Source organism: Acanthochromis polyacanthus, chromosome 18, assembly GCF_021347895.1.
Source record: "Acanthochromis polyacanthus isolate Apoly-LR-REF ecotype Palm Island chromosome 18, KAUST_Apoly_ChrSc, whole genome shotgun sequence".
NCBI classification, from domain to species: domain Eukaryota; kingdom Metazoa; phylum Chordata; class Actinopteri; family Pomacentridae; genus Acanthochromis; species Acanthochromis polyacanthus.
Window position 1 is genome coordinate 22,619,960 of NC_067130.1, and position 22,129 is coordinate 22,642,088.

At 38.6% G+C, this 22,129-nt stretch overlaps 1 protein-coding gene across 11 annotated transcripts in view; it reads right to left on the minus strand.

The window, feature by feature from the left end:
- LOC110969856 (endophilin-B2-like) overlaps positions 1-22,129 on the minus strand; it is a 67,095-nt gene that overhangs the window by 24,095 nt on the left and 20,871 nt on the right. For 8 of the 11 annotated variants that reach the window (XM_051938260.1, XM_051938261.1, XM_051938263.1 and 5 more), the window contains 5 exons: positions 21,161-21,294; positions 20,790-20,882; positions 9,043-9,105; positions 299-322; positions 100-189 (listed from right to left, as the gene is read on the minus strand). In XM_051938260.1, the coding sequence (XP_051794220.1) occupies positions 100-189; positions 299-322; positions 9,043-9,105; positions 20,790-20,882; positions 21,161-21,294 (404 nt within the window). Of the gene's footprint in view, positions 1-99; positions 190-298; positions 323-9,042; positions 9,106-12,338; positions 17,989-20,789; positions 20,883-21,160; positions 21,295-22,129 lie in introns of those variants that run through there. The other 3 variants (XM_051938264.1, XM_051938265.1, XM_051938270.1) reach the window with 2 other exon arrangements.

Genomic DNA, 22,129 nt, shown 5'->3' on the forward strand with positions numbered 1-22,129 from the left:
TTGAAAATGTTAAGTGTGTCCAATCTTTCGGAAAAATACAAAACAGTGATTCATTCTGGCCATTTCCTTCACACTGACTGTCAAGTAACCATGACTCACATGTGTGCTGCTAATGCCTTCCAGCAGCAATCTGGTGACCTCAGCTTGTCGATCGAACTCTGTCTGAGCAACACGAAGTTCATGCTCCGCCTGGTGGACAACAAGAGGAAGGAATTGTTAAAGAGCTCATGCCATGTTTTTTATGAAGCACTGAGCCACAAACAGTCAGCCAGACACATCCATTAGCAAAGGTACTCACTTTGTCCACTTCCTCGCTCAGCAGCTGAGAGAAGCAGCCAGAGGACAGAAAAAAAAAAAGAGAACAAAAAAACACTCATGAACCATTCTGAGACTCAGACATTACATTATGTTCACACTGGCACCACTAAAAGCTGTCTGAGCTGCAATTTCACCAATATGAAAATAGGAAGGCAAATGAAAATTAAGAAGATGTATTTTTTAGTGGTGGGATGCGATTAAAAAAGTATTTAATTAATTAGAGGCTGTGTAATTAATTAATAGCAAATAATTGCATTTTTGTCAAATAGCAATATTTGACACAATAAGTTAACTTTTTCAATTCAAATAACTTGGTTGACAGTTGAATCAATAAAGAGACATATACATGTTCATCGTTTTAAATTTATATTAATAAAATTTTAAAATGGGACATATAGAAAAAAAAAAGTTAAACTCCTTGTTGCACAATTTGCACACAGCCACGCTTTTATCCAAGTTGACATCAGCAGGATTTTTAAAAGAAAACTTTCTGCCCAGCAAGCTCAGTGCAATCTCATCTTCTTTCCCTGTTCACCAAACTTGCTTATGTGCTGACATCACTCCTGTGTATCTTCATCATGCTGCAAACAGACTTTAGGTTCATTACCGCCACCTACTGGGCTGGAGTGTTCATCAGTGATACTAGTGTGCCAAAAATAAGGGAACTGAGAAAGGTGCAATTAAATGCGTTACTTTTTTTATGCGTTATTTCTTCTGTAATTAATTAATCAAAATTAATGCATTAAAGTCCCAGCCCTAGTATTTTTGTTTTTGCAGAAACTGAGTTTAGATAAAGTCTATTTCAGTTACTGTGATCATTTCCACCCTCAATCTAACCAGCTGCAACAGGTTGACTTGATATTGATCACTGACCCTGGGCACCAACTGTGGATGAAATACAGACTTTTTAAATGAAGTCAACATAAAATTAACCTTTACAATATTTAACTAACGAAATTAAATAAAAAGCAATATATTAATGTCATATAGTCTACTTTGGCCATGCGGCTTCAGGTCATTTTGCTGCCTTTGGCCCAACATCCATTGGTGCCCCCAGGGGGTTAAATACTTCTTGGCTAAATGGTTTTAAGGATATTCATTATCATTGTGCTGTGACACCTCAACAGCGCTCAGTCATTTCTGTTCTAAATTGGGAGTATCATCACTGTCAGTCCTTTAGTGATGTTCTAACCATGTTTAATTATCCACAAATTATATGATTCTACTTACAGCCAACAACAGCCAACTGGACACACTTAGTCTACAACGTGTGAACATTAAGATTTCTCAAGCAGTTAATATACAGTCAAGTCTAAACGTGTATAAGGACTAGTGAAGATCCTTCTAATCTACATTTGTTACTTCGCCAAGGAAGGCGGCGGAGTTATGTGAGTCAATATACGTCTGTACGTCTGTCTGCCTTGTCCATCTGTCTGTTCGCAACACTACTCAAAAACGAATAAATGATTTGGATGAAATTTTCAGGGAAGGTCAGAAATGACCCAAGGGCCAAGTGATTAGATTTTGGAAGTGATGCGGTTTACAATCTGGATTCATGGATTTGTTTCTGCATCATTGCAAGATAGCGGCATGGCGTCACTGTAACTATAACAAGTGAACACTATGTCAGCTGCCTGCTGATGATCACATGATTGTAATCCTACTACAAATCGACCGCTGTGAACTTATCGGGACTTACCTGTCAGAAATGAAACAAACAACAATTGATTAAATTGTAGGGGTGTTTCTGAGTCCCATCAATTCCCGCCGCCCACTGCATCTTTACGTCATGCGATGCGGTATCCGTACATAACGTACACATGCATAACAGACACCTGTGCTCAGCACAAGGTTATTTTGTTTGTGGGTACATCTATATTAAATGGCCACATTCTATATTACCTTGATTTCTGATTATCAATAACTAATAATTCTGACAATGCCATATGGGGGAATGAATAGCCTTGGCGGAGTACTGCACTCTCTGAGAGCTTTTCTAGTTTTGAATTTGACACAGAATTTTCATTACAAATAAGAGTGTCTGTTTTCCCATTTCAGAATTTGTATTAATAACAACAGCACTTTACCTTGAATTTAAGTGTTATTTTCTTCATTCGTCAGATTCTGTGTCTGTGATTTTTGTGTTCTATCGCTCAGTGAACAAAGCCTGATGTATTCATACAACTGATGCAGTCTCCACAAAGTGCTTTGGATCTCCATGCACTGCCCCCTTAGAAACCTTCAGTCTAACCAGAAACTGATTTATGACGCTTTTACTTTCTGATTACATTTTCTACTGTAATAATTTTACTTGAAAAGCAATGTTCTGCCTGAGGCCCAATCATATGTCTAACAAGTAAACGGTGGGTGCAGGTTGATTTAATTGAACAAGCCTCAGGTCCACCTGTGTCATCTGAATGCTGCTTCAATGGAAGGATCCAACTAAAGGAAATCTGAGTTTTGCACAAAAAGTGAACATGGTCACTGACTCTGATGTGATCATTTTGATTGCAGGCAGGTCTAGAAATGAAGTCAGTTCCCTAATATTTCTTCTGATCTATTTTATGTTTCTAAACCTTCAGACTTCTGGACCTACTGCATGTTACTGAGCATATCAACTCTTCTTTGGATAGCTAGCATTAATAAATACTGATGATATTGACCAACATGAGTGTTTTAGATGTACAATTTAATATTGCTGAAATATCTGCTTTATGTCCTATAAATTCAAATATAATATCTCCTGTGTTAATAAGAGTCCCTTTCTACAGAAATGGAAATAATTTGAAGCCTGTAGATCAGCTCAGGACATCACATTCCCTACCTTAACTGCCTAAAAATTGACCTAGTAATAAGCAGATTTAATTACTCCGCCAAGGAAGTTATGAGTCATGTGACGATTAGCGTATGTTTATCTGTGCACAACATTACTCAAAAACGGAATAATGGATTTGGATGAAATTTTCAGGGAAGGTCGGAAATGACACAAGGACCAAGTGATGACATTTTTGTAGTGATGTGGCTTATAGTCTGGATCCATGGATTTGTTAAAGATTTCCATTGCAAGGTAGTGGCACGGCATCATTGTAACTATGACTACAGTGAACACTACGTTACCACGTAATTGCGATGATTCTACAAATCGACCACTGCAGACTTATTGGAAATAAGACAAGGAATAATTGATTAAATTGTGGGGGTATTTCTGAGTCCCATCAATGCCCGCTGCCCACTACATATTTAAGTCATGTGTTCCGGTATCCGTACATAATGTACACATGCATAACACATGCTTGTGCTCAGTGCAAGGACATTTTGTTTGTGGGTACATCTGTATTAAAGGGCCACATTCTATGTTGCTGTGATTTCTGATCCTCAATAACTAATAAAAAAGCGCTGAATTTCTACAAAAATATGCCACATTTCTGACGATGCCATACAGGAGAATGAACAGCCTAGGTGGAGTACTGTGCTCTCTTAAGTGACTGCCTTTAAAATCTGTGGAATATATCTTTATTGTAGTAGTGGGCTATATCAGATAAATAATGAAACAACAATTGAAATAGCTTTGAATAAATCCAAAACCTAAACAGACACACAACAAAGCTGAGATGAGCCTAACACCAGATTTTTAAACCTGAACTTCATTTTTTAGAAAAAAAAAAAAGCTAACTAAGTGTAATGAGGAAGTATTTAATTAAAGGCTCTCAGGAGATCTATACATATGTTTGGATAATGTTTTACAGATGTTGACTCGTGTACATTTTTGTCAAGCACCAATAACTCATCGCATGGACATACACACGTGGACAACATTGTTGGTACCCATCAGTTAAAGAAGGAAAAACCCACAATTCTCACTGAAATCACTTGAAACTCACAAAAGTAACAATAAATAAAAATTTATTGAAAATTAAATAATCAAAATCAGCCATCACTTTTGAATTGTTGATTAACATAATTATTTAAAAAAACAAACTAATGAAAGAGGGCTGGACAAAAATGATGGTACCCATAACTTAATATTTTGTTGCACAACCTTTTGAGGCAATCACTGCAATTAAACGATTTCTGTATTTGTCAATGAGCGTTCTGCAGCTGTCAACAGGTATTTTGGCCCACTCCTCAAGAGCAAACAGCTCCAGTTGTCTCAGGTTTGATGGGTGTCTTCTCCAAATGGCATGTTTCAGCTCCTTCCACATATGTTCAATGGGATTCAGATCTGGGCTCATAGAAGGCCACTTTAGAATAGTCCAACGCTTTTCTCTCAGCCATTCTTGGGTCTTTTTGGCTGTGTGTTTTGGATCGTTGTCCTGTTGGAAGACCCATGACCTGCGACTGAGACCAAGCTTTCTGACACTAGGCAGCACATTTCTCTCCAGAATGCCTTGATAGTCTTCAGATTTCATCGTACCTTGCACACTTTCAAGACACCCTGTGCCAGATGCAGCAAAGCAGCCCCAAAACATTACTGAGCCTCCTCCATGTTTCACCGTAGGGACAGTGTTCTTTTCTTCGTATGCTTGGTTTTTGAGTCTATGAACATAGAGTTGATGTGCCTTACCAAAAAGCTCCAGTTTGGTCTCATCTGTCCAAAGGACATTCTCCCAGAAGCTTTGTGGCTTGTCAACATGCATTTTTGCAAATTCCAGTCTGGCTTTTTTATGAGTTTTTTTCAGCAGTGGTGTCCTCCTTGGTCGTCTCCCATGAAGTCCACTTTGGCTCAAACAACGACGAATGGTGCGATCTGACACTGATGTACCTTGGCCTTGGAGTTCACCTTTAATTTCTTTGGAGGTTGCTCTGGGCTCTTTGGATACAATTCCAACGATCCGTCTCTTCAATTTGTCATCAATTTTCCTCTTGCGGCCACGTCCAGGGAGGTTGGCTACTGTCCCGTGGGTCTTGAACTTCTGAATAATATGAGCCATTGTTGTCACTGGAACTTCAAGCTGTTTAGAGATGGTCTTATAGCCTTTACCTTTAAGATGTTTGTCTATAATTTTTTTTCGGATGTCCTGGGACAATTCTCTCCTTCGCTTTCTGTTGTCCATGTTCAGTGTGGTACACACCTTTTCACCAAACAGCAGGGTGACTACTTGTCTCCCTTTAAATAGGCAGACTGACTGATTATGAGTTTGGAAACACCTGTGATGTCAATTAAATGACACACCTGAGTTAATCATGTCACTCTGGTCAAATAGTTTTCAATCTTTTATAGAGGTACCATCATTTTTGTCCAGGCCTGTTTCATTAGTTTGTTTTTTTAAATAATTATGTTAATCAACAATTTAAAAGTAATGGCTGTTTTTGATTATTTAATTTTCAATAAATTTTTATTTATTGTTACTTTTGTGAGTTTCAAGTGATTTCAGTGAGAATTGTGGGTTTTTCCTTCTTTAACTGAGGGGTACCAACAATTTTGTGCACGTGTGTAAATCTACATTATCATTATCATTACATAAATCTAAACTAATCTCATACCAAAATGTAACAAATACCACTGAGTGAGCAATTCATATAACATCTCAGCTGGATATTTGTTCTATGTTTCAGAACCGCTGCCTCACAGTGCACACCTAAATACTGCCGGTACACTTTACTTTTCAAATCTGTATAACGGTGTGCTGTCATGCCTGTGAGAGTCTCTGTGCCTTGTCCATTCTGAATTGATGTTATCTGTGCTTGATACCTCAGAGCAGCATGTGTTTCTGTTTCAACCCTGATGATGCTAAACTGGGTTAGTTGTAATTTTGTTGGAAATAGATGACTATAACCTTCCAATCCCCAGATACCAAGTGAATACAGAATCTGGTTGGAGAAACACTTGTGACGTGTTCGAGTGTGACAGTTGCTGCTGTTGGTCACCAGCCCAAACTAAACTTGGCCTTTTCTCTACAAGCTGCAGGTGTTGAAGACTGATGAAAGCCTGTTGTGTGGTGCCCTCCTATGTTGACTGTGTGGTGTTGCAAGGATTTTTTTTCTCATTGTGAAAATTTTACATTATGAATATTACTTTATATTAAAACGTGAAAATTTTTAATTTCTCTCCTTATAAGTTGCCTCATAATAGGTCACATCACAAGAAGGAACAGTACAGTTAAAAGTGAAAAAATAACAACACAGCTGTATATAATCTCATAAACTAGGCCTGGGCAAATCACTTATTTCCTTCAATGCATAAAAACATAAAATCTGTTGAGAAATAAAGTTAAATTTGACTGTCATGTACCTCCGATTTTTAAAAACTGTTGATAAAACCAAGATATTAGCAAAAATGAATGGTGGGGCTTTATTTGCTACAAAAAGGGATGAGACTGCACCAAAAATAAACTAAAACATTCACTGAAGACTGACTAAAATCACTCATCTACCGCCTCTAATGAACAACACAAAACGACAAGGTGCTAGTCCTATAATGTGTACAACCTTCCTCTGCTCTGACACACTGAGATCAGGCGCCACATCCCAGCTTTCCCAGCCACTCTGCAGCTGGTTCAGTCACAGAGAAACAAAAATAGAAAGCCAACAAAGTAGTCAAAAAACTATTGTGATCATGAAGAAATATAAAATTAAATCAAACAACCATCACAGATCTCCATCTAGACACTACTGTATGTGACATTGAAGCTAAACCTGCTGCTGACAAGCCCTAAATGAGGTTTTAGTTCATTCGATTTTCCAGTTCCAATCACTTTACTATTTCCTAAAGTTCTGGTCTTCCAACACAAAATAATGCTACAAAATGAACAGAATTATGTAATCACATGTAAAAGGTGTTATATTCTGTTGACACAAACAGGAGATGAATCATTGGACTAATTACTGCAGCAGGAGCAAGCCAGAATCCACACTTATCATGTCAGTTTGTCAGTACTAATGGTGGAAAGTAAACTATCAAAAGAAAGACAGTACTGTTTAAGATTTTAGATTATGTTTCTATTTTAAAATATTTTTACTCTGGTGTATTGCTACTTTCACTTCAGTATAAGATGAAATGTTGCCAAAAAACAATTGTATAATGTTTGACTAATTCCCTCTTTGTTTTGACATGAAAAAAATATCATCTAAAACATGACTCAGGTTAGAATCTAAAGTGCAGACTCTTTAAAAAGTATGTTGTGACATTAAAAAGGTCATTGGTCATGATAAAACACTCTGTACATTATTCCAGGGATTTTTCCTGAATTGTTTGTGATACTGGATGCTTGAATGTAACAAAAAATCTGAATCATTCAGCATTATTCGTTCCTCTATATTACCCATATGGACAGAACCTCATCACACAGCTGCTTTAGTTGTTGTTTACCTAACAGGCCAGTAGAGCCTATTCTTAAAGAAAATCCTCTGGAATCTATAAAATTTTATCTAATTTAACCTGTAAGGTTATGAAGGTAAGGAAGTCTGACTTAGCAAACAGCTGTGGTTTAAACTCCAGAGAGTTCTGGTTTAGCAGAACCAGGCATAGAAATGCTCAATGACACAGCCTATTTGAAGTTTTTGTTCTGTTTCTTTGGTGTGGCAGTATAGCACATTGTACTAACTGCGGCTCATTTCAAATGTGTCAGTTTTTGCTATAAAATTTTTGTGCCAGAAATAAAAGCGTCCAAACACAAGAGTTCAAAATGTTCAAACACGCACAGTCCTGTCATCATATGGCTAACATGACATGCTTGATTTCAAATGCATCAGTGTTTGCTATTACATTTGTGTGTCAAAAACAAAAGCATCCAAACACAAGAGTTCAAAATGCTCAGATGTGCCCATCCCTGTCATCACATGGCTAACATCTCATGCTTAATTTGTTGAAGTATCAGAAATGCAGCACTTTGCCATGTTTCACAATCTGAAACAGGGAGACCAATTATTGGTTTGGTCCATTATTCATTTTTACAATTTGATGACCACTTCCTCAGCTATGTCTGATTTAACTAAAGTTTTTATAACATTAAACTGAATATTTATACAGATGTGTGAAATTTTTGCCCACTTTCAGCAGGTATTTTTGCACACTGAAATGTTTAACATTATCATCTTAAGAGCTGTTAAACATAAAACCTTACAGTTTTCACTGTTATTTCTCATCATACCATTGATTCTGTATCTGCAATATTATTACTAGAAAATTAGTTAGTTTAGTGGTTAGGCAGTTATAGTTATAAATATAATAATGTAATGAGAAACCTCATACACGTGAATGGCAAAAGTGTTGTCATCTGTCTATAAGAATGTCATTGTAGACATCTAAAAGATTCTTTTCGTGTGGGAAGTCCTGAATTATGAGTATATGCAATGCATATCCAGTCTAGCTATTAAATGTTTAAAAAGTCTGCCACAAGTGGCTGTTACACATGAGATTCAAAGACTATGTGACGTTACCAGTACAGGATGGAACCCAGCTACCCAGTCCAAGCTAAGTTAGGATTGTGTAGTACAAAACTGGCTGGATTTTTGCAGTGTTAGATATTGTATATGAGATCTTTATAGTGTACTGCAATGTCAACACACCAGGGTCTAATGGTAAATGCTCAGGCACACAAGTTAAATCACAATGTCAGGAAACTGACTTAGTGAAGTTCGATATACAGCCATGTCTAAAAGATATTAAATTAACTAGCTTTTGCTGATGAATTTAACTTTTCTTTTGTGTTGAACAGAAGTGCAGTTTCCTTTTTCAGCAGCTACACCGCCTGGCTTTAGCATGTTATTGCTTGGGGCTCTTACCGCTGATGCACTGGCAGAGAGAACATAATTTCGAGGCCTTGTCTCCTGAAAGTCAGGTGCAGCCTACAAACAAGAGCAGGGAGGAGGATACACATGTTGGTACAGTCATGCAGTTGCAAACTTTAAGCAGACATACAAAGGTAAGCTAAAATCAGACCAGCGTAAAGAAATCACAGCAGAAGCAACACAAGTGCAAGTCATTTAAAACAAGTGTAGAACAGGAAGCACTTTACAGGAAGCATTCATAATTAAAGCTGCAAGCAGCGTTGAACAGGTCCTCGCATCTTTGCTGGTCGGCGACGTCAAGCATTTCCACCAGCCAATGCTGCGACTGAGAGTGTATTTAATCCCATGGATGTGACGAGGGCTGGAGTCTGGGCACACAGGTCAAATTTCAGGCAGATTGGAGCATGTACAGGCTATTAATGCAGCACTTTCTGTCCATCCACCAGGTGGCGCTATCTCTGTGACTGTATATTGGTCTATGAAACTCATCAGGACTGGACTTTGATCAAACATGTAAAGTTTGAGGCAGATTGCAGCATGTACGGGGGATTTACACAAGACATCCTGCTTCATGGCGTAACATTAAAGTTCAGTTGGCCACCATGGCCACGCCCTTTGAGTTTTGTGAACAATTTTCACAAATATGCAACCTGAAGGTGTGTTTTATATATTGTCCCAAATTCAGGTGTTTTGGAGTTATTGCCTGTGAGAAATGAATTGCTGAAAATGACCAAAAACACCAAAAATCTGACATTTAATTCAAAATGGCCGACTTTCTGTTGGGTTTAGAGAATGACTCCAAGAGACTTTTTTGTTTGCACTGACGTGCTACATATGCATGCCAAATTTTATAGTCATAAGTGAAAGTCTCTGTAGAGCCTATTTTTTAAAATGCTGCAGGGGGCGCTATGGAACATGCTGTGAATGTATTTTGCCATTTGGATATGATCAGGGCAGGACTTTGATTAAACATGTGAGGTCTGAGGTATATTGCAGCATGCAGAGGATAGTTAGATAGCACTTGATGTTTCATGGCGAACCATCAAAATTCTGGAGGTCACCATGTGTGGACTGGTGCAGCTTTCCAGTGTTTATCATTGGTCTGTCAGCTCAGAAACGCACAGACCAATTATATACGAGTTCAGGCATCCCACGTGACGCTACTCAGCCAATGACGTCGCTGAATGGCATCGCCGCTCTGCCTTCAAAAACCAGCTGAGAAATGAGCGACAAAGAGGACTGTAGTGATGGGAGTTCGGCACTTTTCAGAGAGCTTTTGGCACGGCTTCCAAAGAAAAGCCAGCTCTTTCGGCTCCCAATTTATTATTGTTTGTAGCCTCATATTTAGCCTAACCAGGCAAATATGACTCATTTGTGTTTTGACAAACACTTTTTCATTCAGTGTTTTTATGAGAAGCCTTATAATTGACTCATTTTGTGCATTTGTTTTGTTACAAAAACAGGCATTCTTACTTTTGTTTAATATTTCAATCAAAATTTTTTGCACATAAACAAATGAACAAAACTCTGCACATGAACCCACAGAACCAGAACAGAAACCGAACCAAACTCAGTATTCAAACAGTATAAATGTCCTCAGTGTAGGTTGACATTCAGAAAAATCAGAAGCCCGAGCTTGGATGGGCTGATCCCATTTCTTCTTTCAGTGAATATCTGCCGTGTTTTTGAGAAGATTCTCTCAGATGGAAGAAGTTGTCTCTCCTCCATCACCTTCACCAGGTGGGGCAGACTGAGGCCTTGTCCTGCCTCCAGCTCAGTGGGTCGTCTGCTGGTTGGATGAGGGGTTCCTCTAGATATGATCCTCCATTCCCACATCAGCTGTAGGATTTCTCCTTGCAGCATCTCCTGTAGCTCTTCCATCAAAGAACCTCCACACAGCAGAAGTTTGAGGTTCCTCCTTCACTTTGTCCTCTAATGGTAGAGGTGTCAGGCTGCTGCTCTTATTCTCTGAAGTTTCTCATCAACAGCTCTGTTGTCACTGAAGGCAAGACTCTTTAATCTAGGATCCAGTGACATGTTTTCTGCGAGGACAGCGTCAAACTCCATACTCCATTAAATACGTTAGGAGTCAGCTCTTCAGATTCACTACAAAGCATCGGCTCTTAGAGTCGTATCTTTTGCACATTATACATCAGTGGAGGACAGACTGTGGTCACATGCTGACCATGTTTGGCTCAACATACAGCTTTAAGGCAGCTTTCTCAACTATGAACATAATCAAAACTAAATATTGTTCCAGACTCACCAATGAGCTCCTCTAAATATGTTTGAGAACAGCTCTGACACCATTCAGGCCATGATTCAAAACACTGGCAGGACAAGCAGCAGCTCAGTTCTCCCATTTGCACAACAGAAAACAGAGCACAGAACTTAAAATAATGTTTTAAAAAAGAATAGGTATACTTTATGTTGCGGGTTAACTGAAAACTGTTAAGAAACAGGTGGTTTGAACCCAAGCAGCAGGCAACAGGCAGGTGGGTGGATTAATAATAAAGTTTAATAGATTATAGAACCAAAAAATAATCAAAACAGGAGACACAAAGAATGAACTGAACAGGGATCTAAACCAAGGGGTTTGTGGAGCGGAGAAGGGAGGACGAGCAGACGTGAGTTCCGGGGTGAGGGGAGAAAGACGGAACAGATGAAGGAATCCCAGGGCACATTCATAGTGATTTATAATGCCCATCATAATCAGCCATAATGGTCTCATCACTCCTTGCAGAAATATTTACATGAAGGCGAGGAGGAGTGATGAACAAAACATTCTGAACACCCCCGGAGCCTGCAGGTGGATGCTGGGGTGGCGGTGGGGGCGAAGAACACGCAGCAAAATTCAATGCAGGACAGCAGAGTTGTAGGCAGGCAGAGGGAGAGATGAGAAAATTCCCAGTTTAAATACACCGCCAATTTGAGAGGTGGAAAGAGTGACTGTGCTCATAACGCACTATAGATGTGTTACGTGTTACCAAAAAGGGAAGTAGGAATATTGGGCCAGATCCTCAAAAGGATTGCATTGCTTTTGCAACCGCTAAACCTGTTCAAATGAGAGAAAAAAAACAGCGGGCAATCCACAAAGCATATGCAAAGGGTGAAATGAACACAAAGTAAACCCAAACTGTACTGCCACTCCTGGCTGCGCCGGTCCAATTTGCATGCATGTAAATTAGGGAATATTCATAAATTCAGCACAAAACCACCTAATCCACAGAGACCAGCGCTAATTGCCACAGACAGTTAAGCGGTGCTAATTTACGCCAGCGAGACCCGTGTTTTATTTTTTTTGAACTTATTCTTTATTTCAATTCTGCAGTGCAAGCTCCATCATACAAATACAACAAACTAGTACAGCAGTGTGGCAAATTAGCTATAGTGCTCCTTATTTCAGGACCATACAGTTTTTGACATTACAAGACAATATACACTTTTTTTCTCCAAATAGATACCATTCAGTTGAAGATATATTTGTGTATTAAAGCCCATTTATCTTTAAATATGTCACTTTTCATTTGTAATCTTGCAGTTATCTGCTCCATATGATACACCTCTTTTAACTTGTTTTTCCATTGTGTAATAGTGGGGGGCTGAGGATTGAGCCAGGAGACCATAATCATTTTCTTTGCAATCAAAAGTAATGTTTTTAATAGAGTTCTATTACAATTTGGTATAAAATTAGTTGGGAAAATTCCTAAAATCACAAAACTTGGTTCTAGTGAAATTTTGACATCTAAACATTTTTCAATTTCGCCCTGAATATCTTTCCAGTATTTTGTTAACTTAGAACAATCCCAAAATATATGAGTATGGTCTCCCACACAACCACATCCCCTCCAACATTTATCTGAAGTTTTACCAAATTTGGATGTGACAAAGGGGGTTCTAAAAAATCTAATTTTAGTTTTCCATTCAAATTCCCTCAGTGCTGGGCTTGTGGTTATTTTATGTCCCGCCCGCATTGTTTGCTCCCAATCTTCATCTTTGATTATTATGTTCATTTCAAGCTCCCATTTACCTTTAATATTTTGTGTATTCTCTATTCTTTCCTCTTGTAATATTTTGTAAGCATGTGATACATATTTACGGTTGATTGTCTTTTTGATTACATCCATAAAAAATTGTTCTATTCTAGAAGGTGGAGCCTGTAAGGAAGTCAAATAATTATGTTTATGTAGATAGTGCCTCAGTTGGAGATATTTGTAAAAATCTTTAGTTGAAAGATCATATTTTTGTTGAAGTTGTTCGAAGGTCATCAAATTCCCACCTTCCACCATTTGACTAAACATGGTAAGTCTCTTCTCAGCCCAAGTTTTTAATCCAGAGGAGGGAGGAAACTCTGGATTACGATGAATTTGTATTACTCTGCAAATTGAGTCAGGAAGATTTAATATTTTTTTGATATTTGACCATGTGGCTAAGGTATTTTTAACCCATTCATTTGTAATTGTTTTCTTCTTTTGTGACCATGCATCTGGATTTATAAAGAGAACAGTGTCAAGAGATATGTCTCGGCAATCTCCTTGTTCTATTTTAGTCCAAAGTGTATCCTCTTCTTGACAGACCCATGCTACCATTGATCGAATTTGGGCAGCATAATAATAATTTCTTAAATTTGGAATATTCAACCCTCCAACTTCTTTTGGACACATAAGGGTTTTTAGTCTAACTCTTGGGCGTTTATTCTGCCAAACAAATTTTGAGAGCCATTTATTAAGCATTGTGAAAGTAGCCATTGGGATTTTTATAGGTAAAGATTGAAAGAAAAAAAGCAGCCGGGGTAATATGTTCATTCTAATTGTTTCTATTCTTCCCACAAGTGAGAGAGGTAGGATTTCCCATCTCGTAAGATCGTTTTTAAGTTCATCCAAAAGTTTACCATAGTTTGCCTTAAATAGTTGTGACACTTCAGGGGTAATTATAATTCCAAGATATCTAAATCCTTGATTTGACATTCGAAAATTGAATTTGCTTCTAAGATCTTTTGGCCACTGGCCTTTTAACATCATCGCTTCTGATTTTGATTGGTTGATTTGATAACCGGAGAGCTTACCATAGTCTTCCAACGCTTTTATAAGTGGAGTTATAGACGTAGCTGGATCATTAATGTATGCTAAAATATCATCGGCAAAGAGGGAAATCTTATGTTCTTTCTTACTCCCATCCTCAATGCCTTTAATATTTTTGTTCAGTCTGATTGAAGCGGCAAGTGGTTCGATATTGATTGCAAATAACAGGGGACTAAGGCAGTCACCCTGCCGAACACCTCTTTCCAAATGGAAGAAGTCACAGCAGCTCCCATTTACCCTGACACACGACTTAGGATTTGTGTAGATTATTTTGATCCATTCTATAAATTGAGGATGAAAGCCCATCACTGACAGAGTTTTATACAAAAACTGCCAGTTGACTGTATCAAAAGCTTTCTGTGCATCAAAGCTAATTAACATTGAATTCTGACTAATATTCTTGGCCTGTGTTATAATATTTAAAGTTCTTCTTATGTTATTGGCACTATGCCTATTTGGGACAAAACCCGTTTGATCTGGGTGGATGAGTTTTTGAACATGTTTTTGTACCCTTTTAGCTAAAATACTGGTCAGTAACTTTTGATTATTACAAAGTAAACTAATTGGTCTGTATCCATCACAATGAGCTGCATCTTTTCTTTCTTTTTGAATAACTGAAATTATGGCCTCAGTCCATGAGATAGGCATGTCACTATTTTTAAGTGTGTAATTGAAGACCCTAGTCAGCAAAGGTAATAGAATGTCAGTAAAGCAAACTCTCCAGGAAGTCCATCGGTTCCTGGAGATTTATTGTTCTTCAGTTTTTTAATTGTCTCTCGAATTTCACTCTCTGTTACATCTGAAATCATGCCTGATGCTTCTTCTCTAGACAATGTTGGAAGATTTAAATTGTTAATAAAGATATCACACTGTTGTTTTATCTCATCGTTCATTGGGTTTGGTTCCTCATAGAGTTTTTTATAATAGGATGCAAATGCATTTGCAATTTCTTTCGGTTTATAGAGATTTGTTTTATGTGTGGGATGAATAATTTTATGAACCATTCTATCTGCTTGTGCTTTACGAAGTTGGAAACCTAATAAGCGACTAGCTCTGTTACCCATTTCGTAATATTTTTGTCTGGAAAATCTCAAAGCCCCTTCTGCTTTATATGTTAAAATTTTATCCAATTCTTTTCTAGTTTTTTTTTTAATTTCATGAGTGTGCTATTTGTTCCTGTGTTTTTATGCTCAGTTTGATTTTGTTTTCAAGATTGTTTTGTTCTTCTAAACGTTGTCTCTTTAATCTAGAAGATATTTGAATCATTTTCCCTCTTATAACTGCACTTCACAATGTAACTGGATTAACGTCTCCAGTGTCATTTATTTCTAGATATTCAATCAAAGTTTGTTTTAATTCTTGAACTACAGCTATGTTAGTTAGTAGTGAGACATTTAATCTCCAATATTTAAAAACATTCTCTTTATCTAAGTCAAGGTGTAAAATCACAGGTGCATGGTCACTCAAAGTTATACTTTCTATCTGACAGCCAGTTACTTTGTAAATATGTTGTTGAGATATGCAAAAGAAGTCTATCCTAGAGTAACTGTTACGGACATTGGAGTAAAAGGTGAAATCTTTCTAACTTGGGTTTGCAGATCGCCATGGATCTCCTAAACCTAATTCTGTTACAATATTATTAATTGTTTTTGTTTTTTTATTTTGAGGACCAGGGTCGGCTGGTGTTTTGTCTAAATTCCCATCTTGTATTGCATTAAAATCTCCCCCGAGTATTATTATCCCTTTGGCATTCCCTGCAATAATATTTGCAATATCTTTAAAAAAGTTTTCATCATATTCATTTGGGGCATAAAGATTAATAATAGACACTTCTTCTCCTCCTATTTGGCCACGAACCATTACATATCTTCCTAATTTATCTTGAATTTCAGGTGAGAAAGCTAGTGATTTGTTAATCAATATAGCTACACCTCTTTTCTTTCCAAATGAGGCACTATATGTCTGACCTACCCATTCTCTTTTGAGTTTTTTATGTTCCAACTCGCTCAAATGAGTTTCTTGTAATAATGCTACGGAGCATTGAAGTTTCTTTAATTGGTTGAAAATTTTTTTCTCTTTATGGGGTGGTTTAAACCATGGACATTATAAGTGACAACAGTTAACTTTCCCATCAAAATTTAAACTTAAAGACTTGTCAAGGAGTACCTTAATGTTTTCTCACAAATATTGCCTGCACTGTATACTATGTAACTATAGCTATATGATTGCACTTTTGGATCAGAATTCAATGTCATATTAACACAGAAACCGACATAAATGAACATTTTAAAGAACAGACTCCCAAACTTGAACAGGAAAAAACAGTTCTCCAAAACAGTCACCATGGAGATGGAGGGGCGTGACGAAACCTCTCCATGTGGTACACTTCGTGTGTTAGCAACTTGTTGGCAGCAGAAAGCTGCACCCATTGTTGCTCTCGCATAAATCAAATAAAAGAAGTAAAATGAAGATAAAAAAGTAATCTTACCTCCCCTTTGGCAGGGGGGAGACCCTCGTAGCATAGTGTCCGGACATGTCTCTGTTAACTAGCCTTGTTGTAGGGAAAAGTCAAATCTGACAATAATCAACCTCGGCAGTGCTGCATCTTGTGGCTTAATGGTCAGGGAACGATGTGCCCTCTCAACACCGAGGTCCAGGTCCTCCGGCATGTTCAAGGAGGTACGAATCACTTTGGTTATGAAGGGAATCACGGTCCTTTTCTCTTCGCCCTCTGTAATGCTATATATGTGTAAATTATTGCGTCTAGAATTTGATTCAAGATCTTCGCATTTAGAGGACAGTTTGGCTTCTCGGTGGAGCAAATGGCGGATAGCTCTCTCGTGGCGCTGTAGTTGGTCTTCGTTGTCGCTCACTCTCTGCTTTGTTTCAGTCATGTCCTGTTCAAGCTTATCCGTGCGATCGACAACGTCTTTTAGGGTTGTTTCCAATCTAGTCAAAGCAGCCTTAGTGTCTCTAAATGCATCTGCGTGTTCTTTTCGAAAGTTTCTCAATTCCTCCAGCATCGACGGCATGTTGTTTCCAGGCTGGTTCGTGTTCGACGGGTCCTCGTCGCATTGTTCACGTCTGGGTTCTTTCAAGGCGGTTTTAGCTTTCTTTTCTGTCTCTCTTCTCGTTTGTGACATATTTAGTCGCGTTTATGTTGATTTTTTTTGCAATAGATGTCAGTTAGAGACCTCTCTCTCTCTCTCTCTCTCTCTCTATCTATATATATATATATATATATATATATATATACATGCTGTTTTCAGTTAACCCGCACCTAAAGTATACCTATTCTGTTTTAAAACATTATTTTAAGCTCTGTGCTCTGTTTTCTGTTGTGCAAAGTTATTCTTACTTTGATTTGCTTGTCTGACTAAATAAGGGGATTAATCAGTAACGGACAGCTCCGGTATAAAGGTCAGTACACAATATTCAGGACCATGGACAGCTCCGCACAGGCGTTTTCTGTGCCACGGTCAGTGCACACAAGTTTGGGACATTTACCTAATGTCTCTAAAGCTTCGACAAAATAGCCTCCGATCACTTTTGGGTCACTGCTTGTTTTGTAGGCATTCAGCCAAATTACTTTACGAGAGAAGCCATCGATACATCCATTAATACACACACCAAAAGGTTTCAGTTTGTCATATGAGTCGATGTGCCAGATATGATTAGGTCGCTTTGAGAAGTACTGTCTTCTGTACAGTCTCCGTTGCTGTCTGAATGCTGACCCCTCTGGATCCAGCTTGGCCAGTATGAGTCGGACTTCTTCCTTCTTGACTTTTAGGCCATTTTCTTGGCACTTAGTGAACATCCACCGATATCCATGCATCTTCCCCGGACCGTGTAATTGTTCCTGTATGAAATCAATGACACAGCCCAAATCTGAGTACTCCTCCGGCCGGCTGAGCCTGTTGTCTTTTAGTATGCGCAGCAAAGTTCTCCTACTTAGGATTATTCCATCTCTCATGGCAAGAGCAGCAAGAATGTCATTATATGACATTCCGAGGTGGAAGAAAAAGTTAAGGAGCTCACTTCTTCTCTCCATTGTGTGTGTGTTTGAAAACATCTGATGTCACTACTGGAAGACATAGTGGCCGAGGACAAGGACAAGTCAAAACGTAGTAAATAACTTTATTTCGAGTGCACGTTTTATCTTAAAACGTGCACGTTTTAATATAAAGTGCGCCCGTTTTAGCTTAAATGTGCGCATGTTTAAGCTAAAATGTGCGCACGAATAAGTATGTCGTGCGCACGTTTTAGTATCGTGTGTGTACGATTTATATTTTTTTTCTTCTGTGGCACCTTAGGGGCTCCATAGAATCCTAACAGGAACACAAATATTGCATTTCTTTAGTGGTTATTTAGAACAATGCAAACATATTTACAGAATTTTAGAATCACTTAGTTAAGCAGTTTTATGTTTAGCTTGACGTTACCAGTAGTCTAAAATTTCCAGTGTCTTCTCTGTATCAACTCTGGTCACAGGTGTATGTCACCAGCACCTCCAGCTGACTGTTACTAAGACTTTTACTGTATCCACAGTTGTACTTCAACATTACATAACTGCACTGACATAAACTTTTACATTTACTGTCTAACTTGCCAATTCTAGCATGGTTCATGGTTCTTTAAAAACCATGTGTGCCAGTAAAGTGTTGCATCTCAGTATATTCTTCTCCACTAGCTCCCTGTGACCATTGTTCTGCTGTCAAAGGGTGATGGATTTGGTCAAAGCATCTTGTAGTCAGTGCAAGGCTTAAGAAACTTATTCTCAGTTAGTCTGAGATACATGCAACAAACACTACAAGCAGAGGCACTGAGTAAATGGCAGCCAGAAGAGCATCTCAACAGCTTTTCAAACATTTTAGGTTTGTTCAGTGTAAAGCAGGAAAAACAAAATAATTGCAAGTCCCATTCCAACGCCAGACTTTACATGCATGAGCTGGCATGAAAATGTTCATGTCTGAAGCTGTGTCTTCTTCTATTAACAAAATGTATTACGTTACTGTACTTGCTGTATTGAATCTTTTTCAGTCATAATGCACTGAGATGGTAGAGAACAGCTAATCTAACAAATATATTTAATATAGAACTACAGGTTTGTAAAGTCAAAGTGGCTCACATTGCAGTCATCTTTTCTCAGTTTTAACGGTCTATTAATTCATTTCTGGTCAATGTGAGGCAGAAAAACGCCATTTAATTGACAGATACACAATCTAATGAGAAAGTAGGGTATGGGAATGCACGGTGTTGTGTAGACTAACATCAGCTGCCTGTGATCACATTTCCCTATATTCCAGCAAATCACTGACAAACTTGTTAATATAATCTATCACTCAGTTGTAATAAATGGAATTTTGTCAGGAAGACTATTCCTAACTTTCACAAATATGACAAAGGCTATCTGAACTAGCCTAGCCGCGCTAGACCCAGCTCTGACGACGCAAGGTTCTAGTTACCCTCGGTAAGCTTCGAGGCTGGATGCTCCTAAAACTGGCCGGACGAATCACCATGAAGTGTAGAGTCAGAAGGCGGGCGTAACTAAGTGACGACAGAGGCGCGACGATTCTGACAGAAACAACCGGAAACAACTAGCCTAGCCGTGCTAGACAACCCACGGCAACGAATTTAATTCTCTGCCAGGGTCGACAACAAAAACGACAACAGTCGTTGAGCTCCATTAGCACCGACTCTGAATAATCTTTCTGTTAACATGTCTTTAATATACTTGAGCTTCACCCATTGACTAAATAAATAAGGCTTCACCGAACTCCCACATCCTCTGATTTCCGGCGCTCTAGGAACTACGTCAGCCTATTCGTTGCGCTGATTGGTTGTATACCTACCCAGTTGCTGCAGAGTGATTTGAAAGACACCCTTTTAGCCCGCCTCCCTCCCTGCCAAGGGTAACTAGACCCCTGCGTCGTAAGAGCTGGGTCTAGCGCGGCTAGGCTATATCTGAACCATTTAGGATAGCAAATTTGATTGGTATTTCCTATAGCTACAACAGCAGCTGGAAGCTGAGAGAGAACACTGGATGGTTAGCCACTGAACAAAAAAAGCAGAAGTTGAAATGACTAAGCTTTCAACGTGTCTACTATATAGACCCCAATCACTTGTTTCTGGTGATGTGATGAATTTATGTCTACAACAGACTCAAAGTTCTTTGAGCTATATTTTTGTCTCCAACAACTAATGAAGAAAAAATATAACTAATACTACACGTTACAGGTTTTTCATGAGTCTCTCTCAAATGTCTGCCATTAGTGGCTTGAAATGTAATGGGTTCATCAGTGCTGGGCTTATGTGTCTGCTGCAAAACAGAAACTAAAAGTTAAGAGTGCCTGCTTAAAGGAACCCAAAGGTCTTTGGATTAGTTTGATTTCACTCTTTTGTAAGGTCTTCACCCTACTGCCATATGAACAAAACTGAATTCAATTCAGCCCAATTTATTTGAATTGATTTGTACTGAATTTAAAGAATTGAATAGAGTGGCTGTGTGGATGTTATCAGTATAACTAGTGCTGACTAAGAAGCTGACTATGGTGAGTCTGATGGTTACTATGATTCTAATACTTTACAAATGACAGTGGAAGGAGAAAGACGATCTGCAGTGATAAAAACAAGTACAACAGTGTGGAACTTCATTCTCACCGCTGCTTTGGCTTCTGCCTGCTTGGCTTTTTTCACACGTGCCTTGCAAATGTCAAGATCTAGTCGGCGATTCTCAAGAAGGCGCCTCTCTTTCTGCACAAGAGAACAGGAACCCAGTCAGAAACAAGGGATCTACTGCAAGGAACAAACCTTGCAACATTAGGTCTTTATTTATCCATATAACAGCGCAATGAGGCAGCTCTGCTCGACAAGACACTTTGGATAAACGGCACAAAATCAGCTTCAGTGCAGACGTGTCTGCGATAACCCAAGGCAACATATTTTTCTTCACTTAGGTGGTGCTAATATCAACTCAGGTATAAAGTATCAAGGACTTATAGTAGCAGCTAACGTCGCTCAGTCAGACTTACTGATATAGTTCGCCAGTCTCCCTCCAGGAAGTTGCGAAGAGGAGAGAGGAAATTGATAGCTGAGGTGTGAAGGAACTCACGCTCAGCTCCCCCCAGTCGCTTCTGGTACTCTGCTACAGTGATCAGGGTACTGCCTACAGTAGGTACGATACACAAATACGCACATGGATACAGTGATAAGTGGATATAATGATTAGATTCTGAAAAAGCTGGTTAACATTCTGTGTCCAGCTATTAGCTTCTTCTTACTCAGGGCCTTGCTAATGTTTTGACTGACGCACGACTCGGCTGTTTCTTCTGCGGAGGCTCATTATCTGACCCGTCACGTTGGTCAGATTCCAGCTGGTTCCTCTTGTTTCCCTTTCTCTGTATCTGAATGCCAGCTTTCTTTCTATTACCAGGGCCTGCACCTCTGTTTTGGGCATTTCCACTTCTTTGCTCGAGTAGTAGTACTGGTAGCAGTGGATTTAGGTATGTAGTATTGCAAAAATTTCTACATTTCTGTTTTTTCTGTCAAGATGGGGTGCTGAGTGTACATTAATGAGAAATAAAATGAACTTTTTTTGATTTTGGCAAACGGCTGCAATGACACAGAGAATGAAAAATTTCAAGGGGTCTGAATACTGTCCGTACCCACTGTATGTCATGAAAAAGTATGAAATTTAAAAGAAAGGACTCCAGGAAGAGTCACCACAGTTAAACAGTCTAGTGTCTCATGGTGATCTAAATTCAACTTCAAAATATTAACAATTATAACTTGCCAGCATTGCTGAAGGACCAGATGGTAGCCAAATCAAGATCTGAACCAATGACTTCCAGATCAGTAGTCCAGAAACTTAACCACTGTGCCACTGCTTCCATGCCAGATTCTTCATGATTATGGGTTACTACAATTCAGCCAGTTATATTGTAAGGTATGGTTCTGTATGGTGTTTCAAATTCTTGCTCCATGTGCCCCCTTTTAACTTT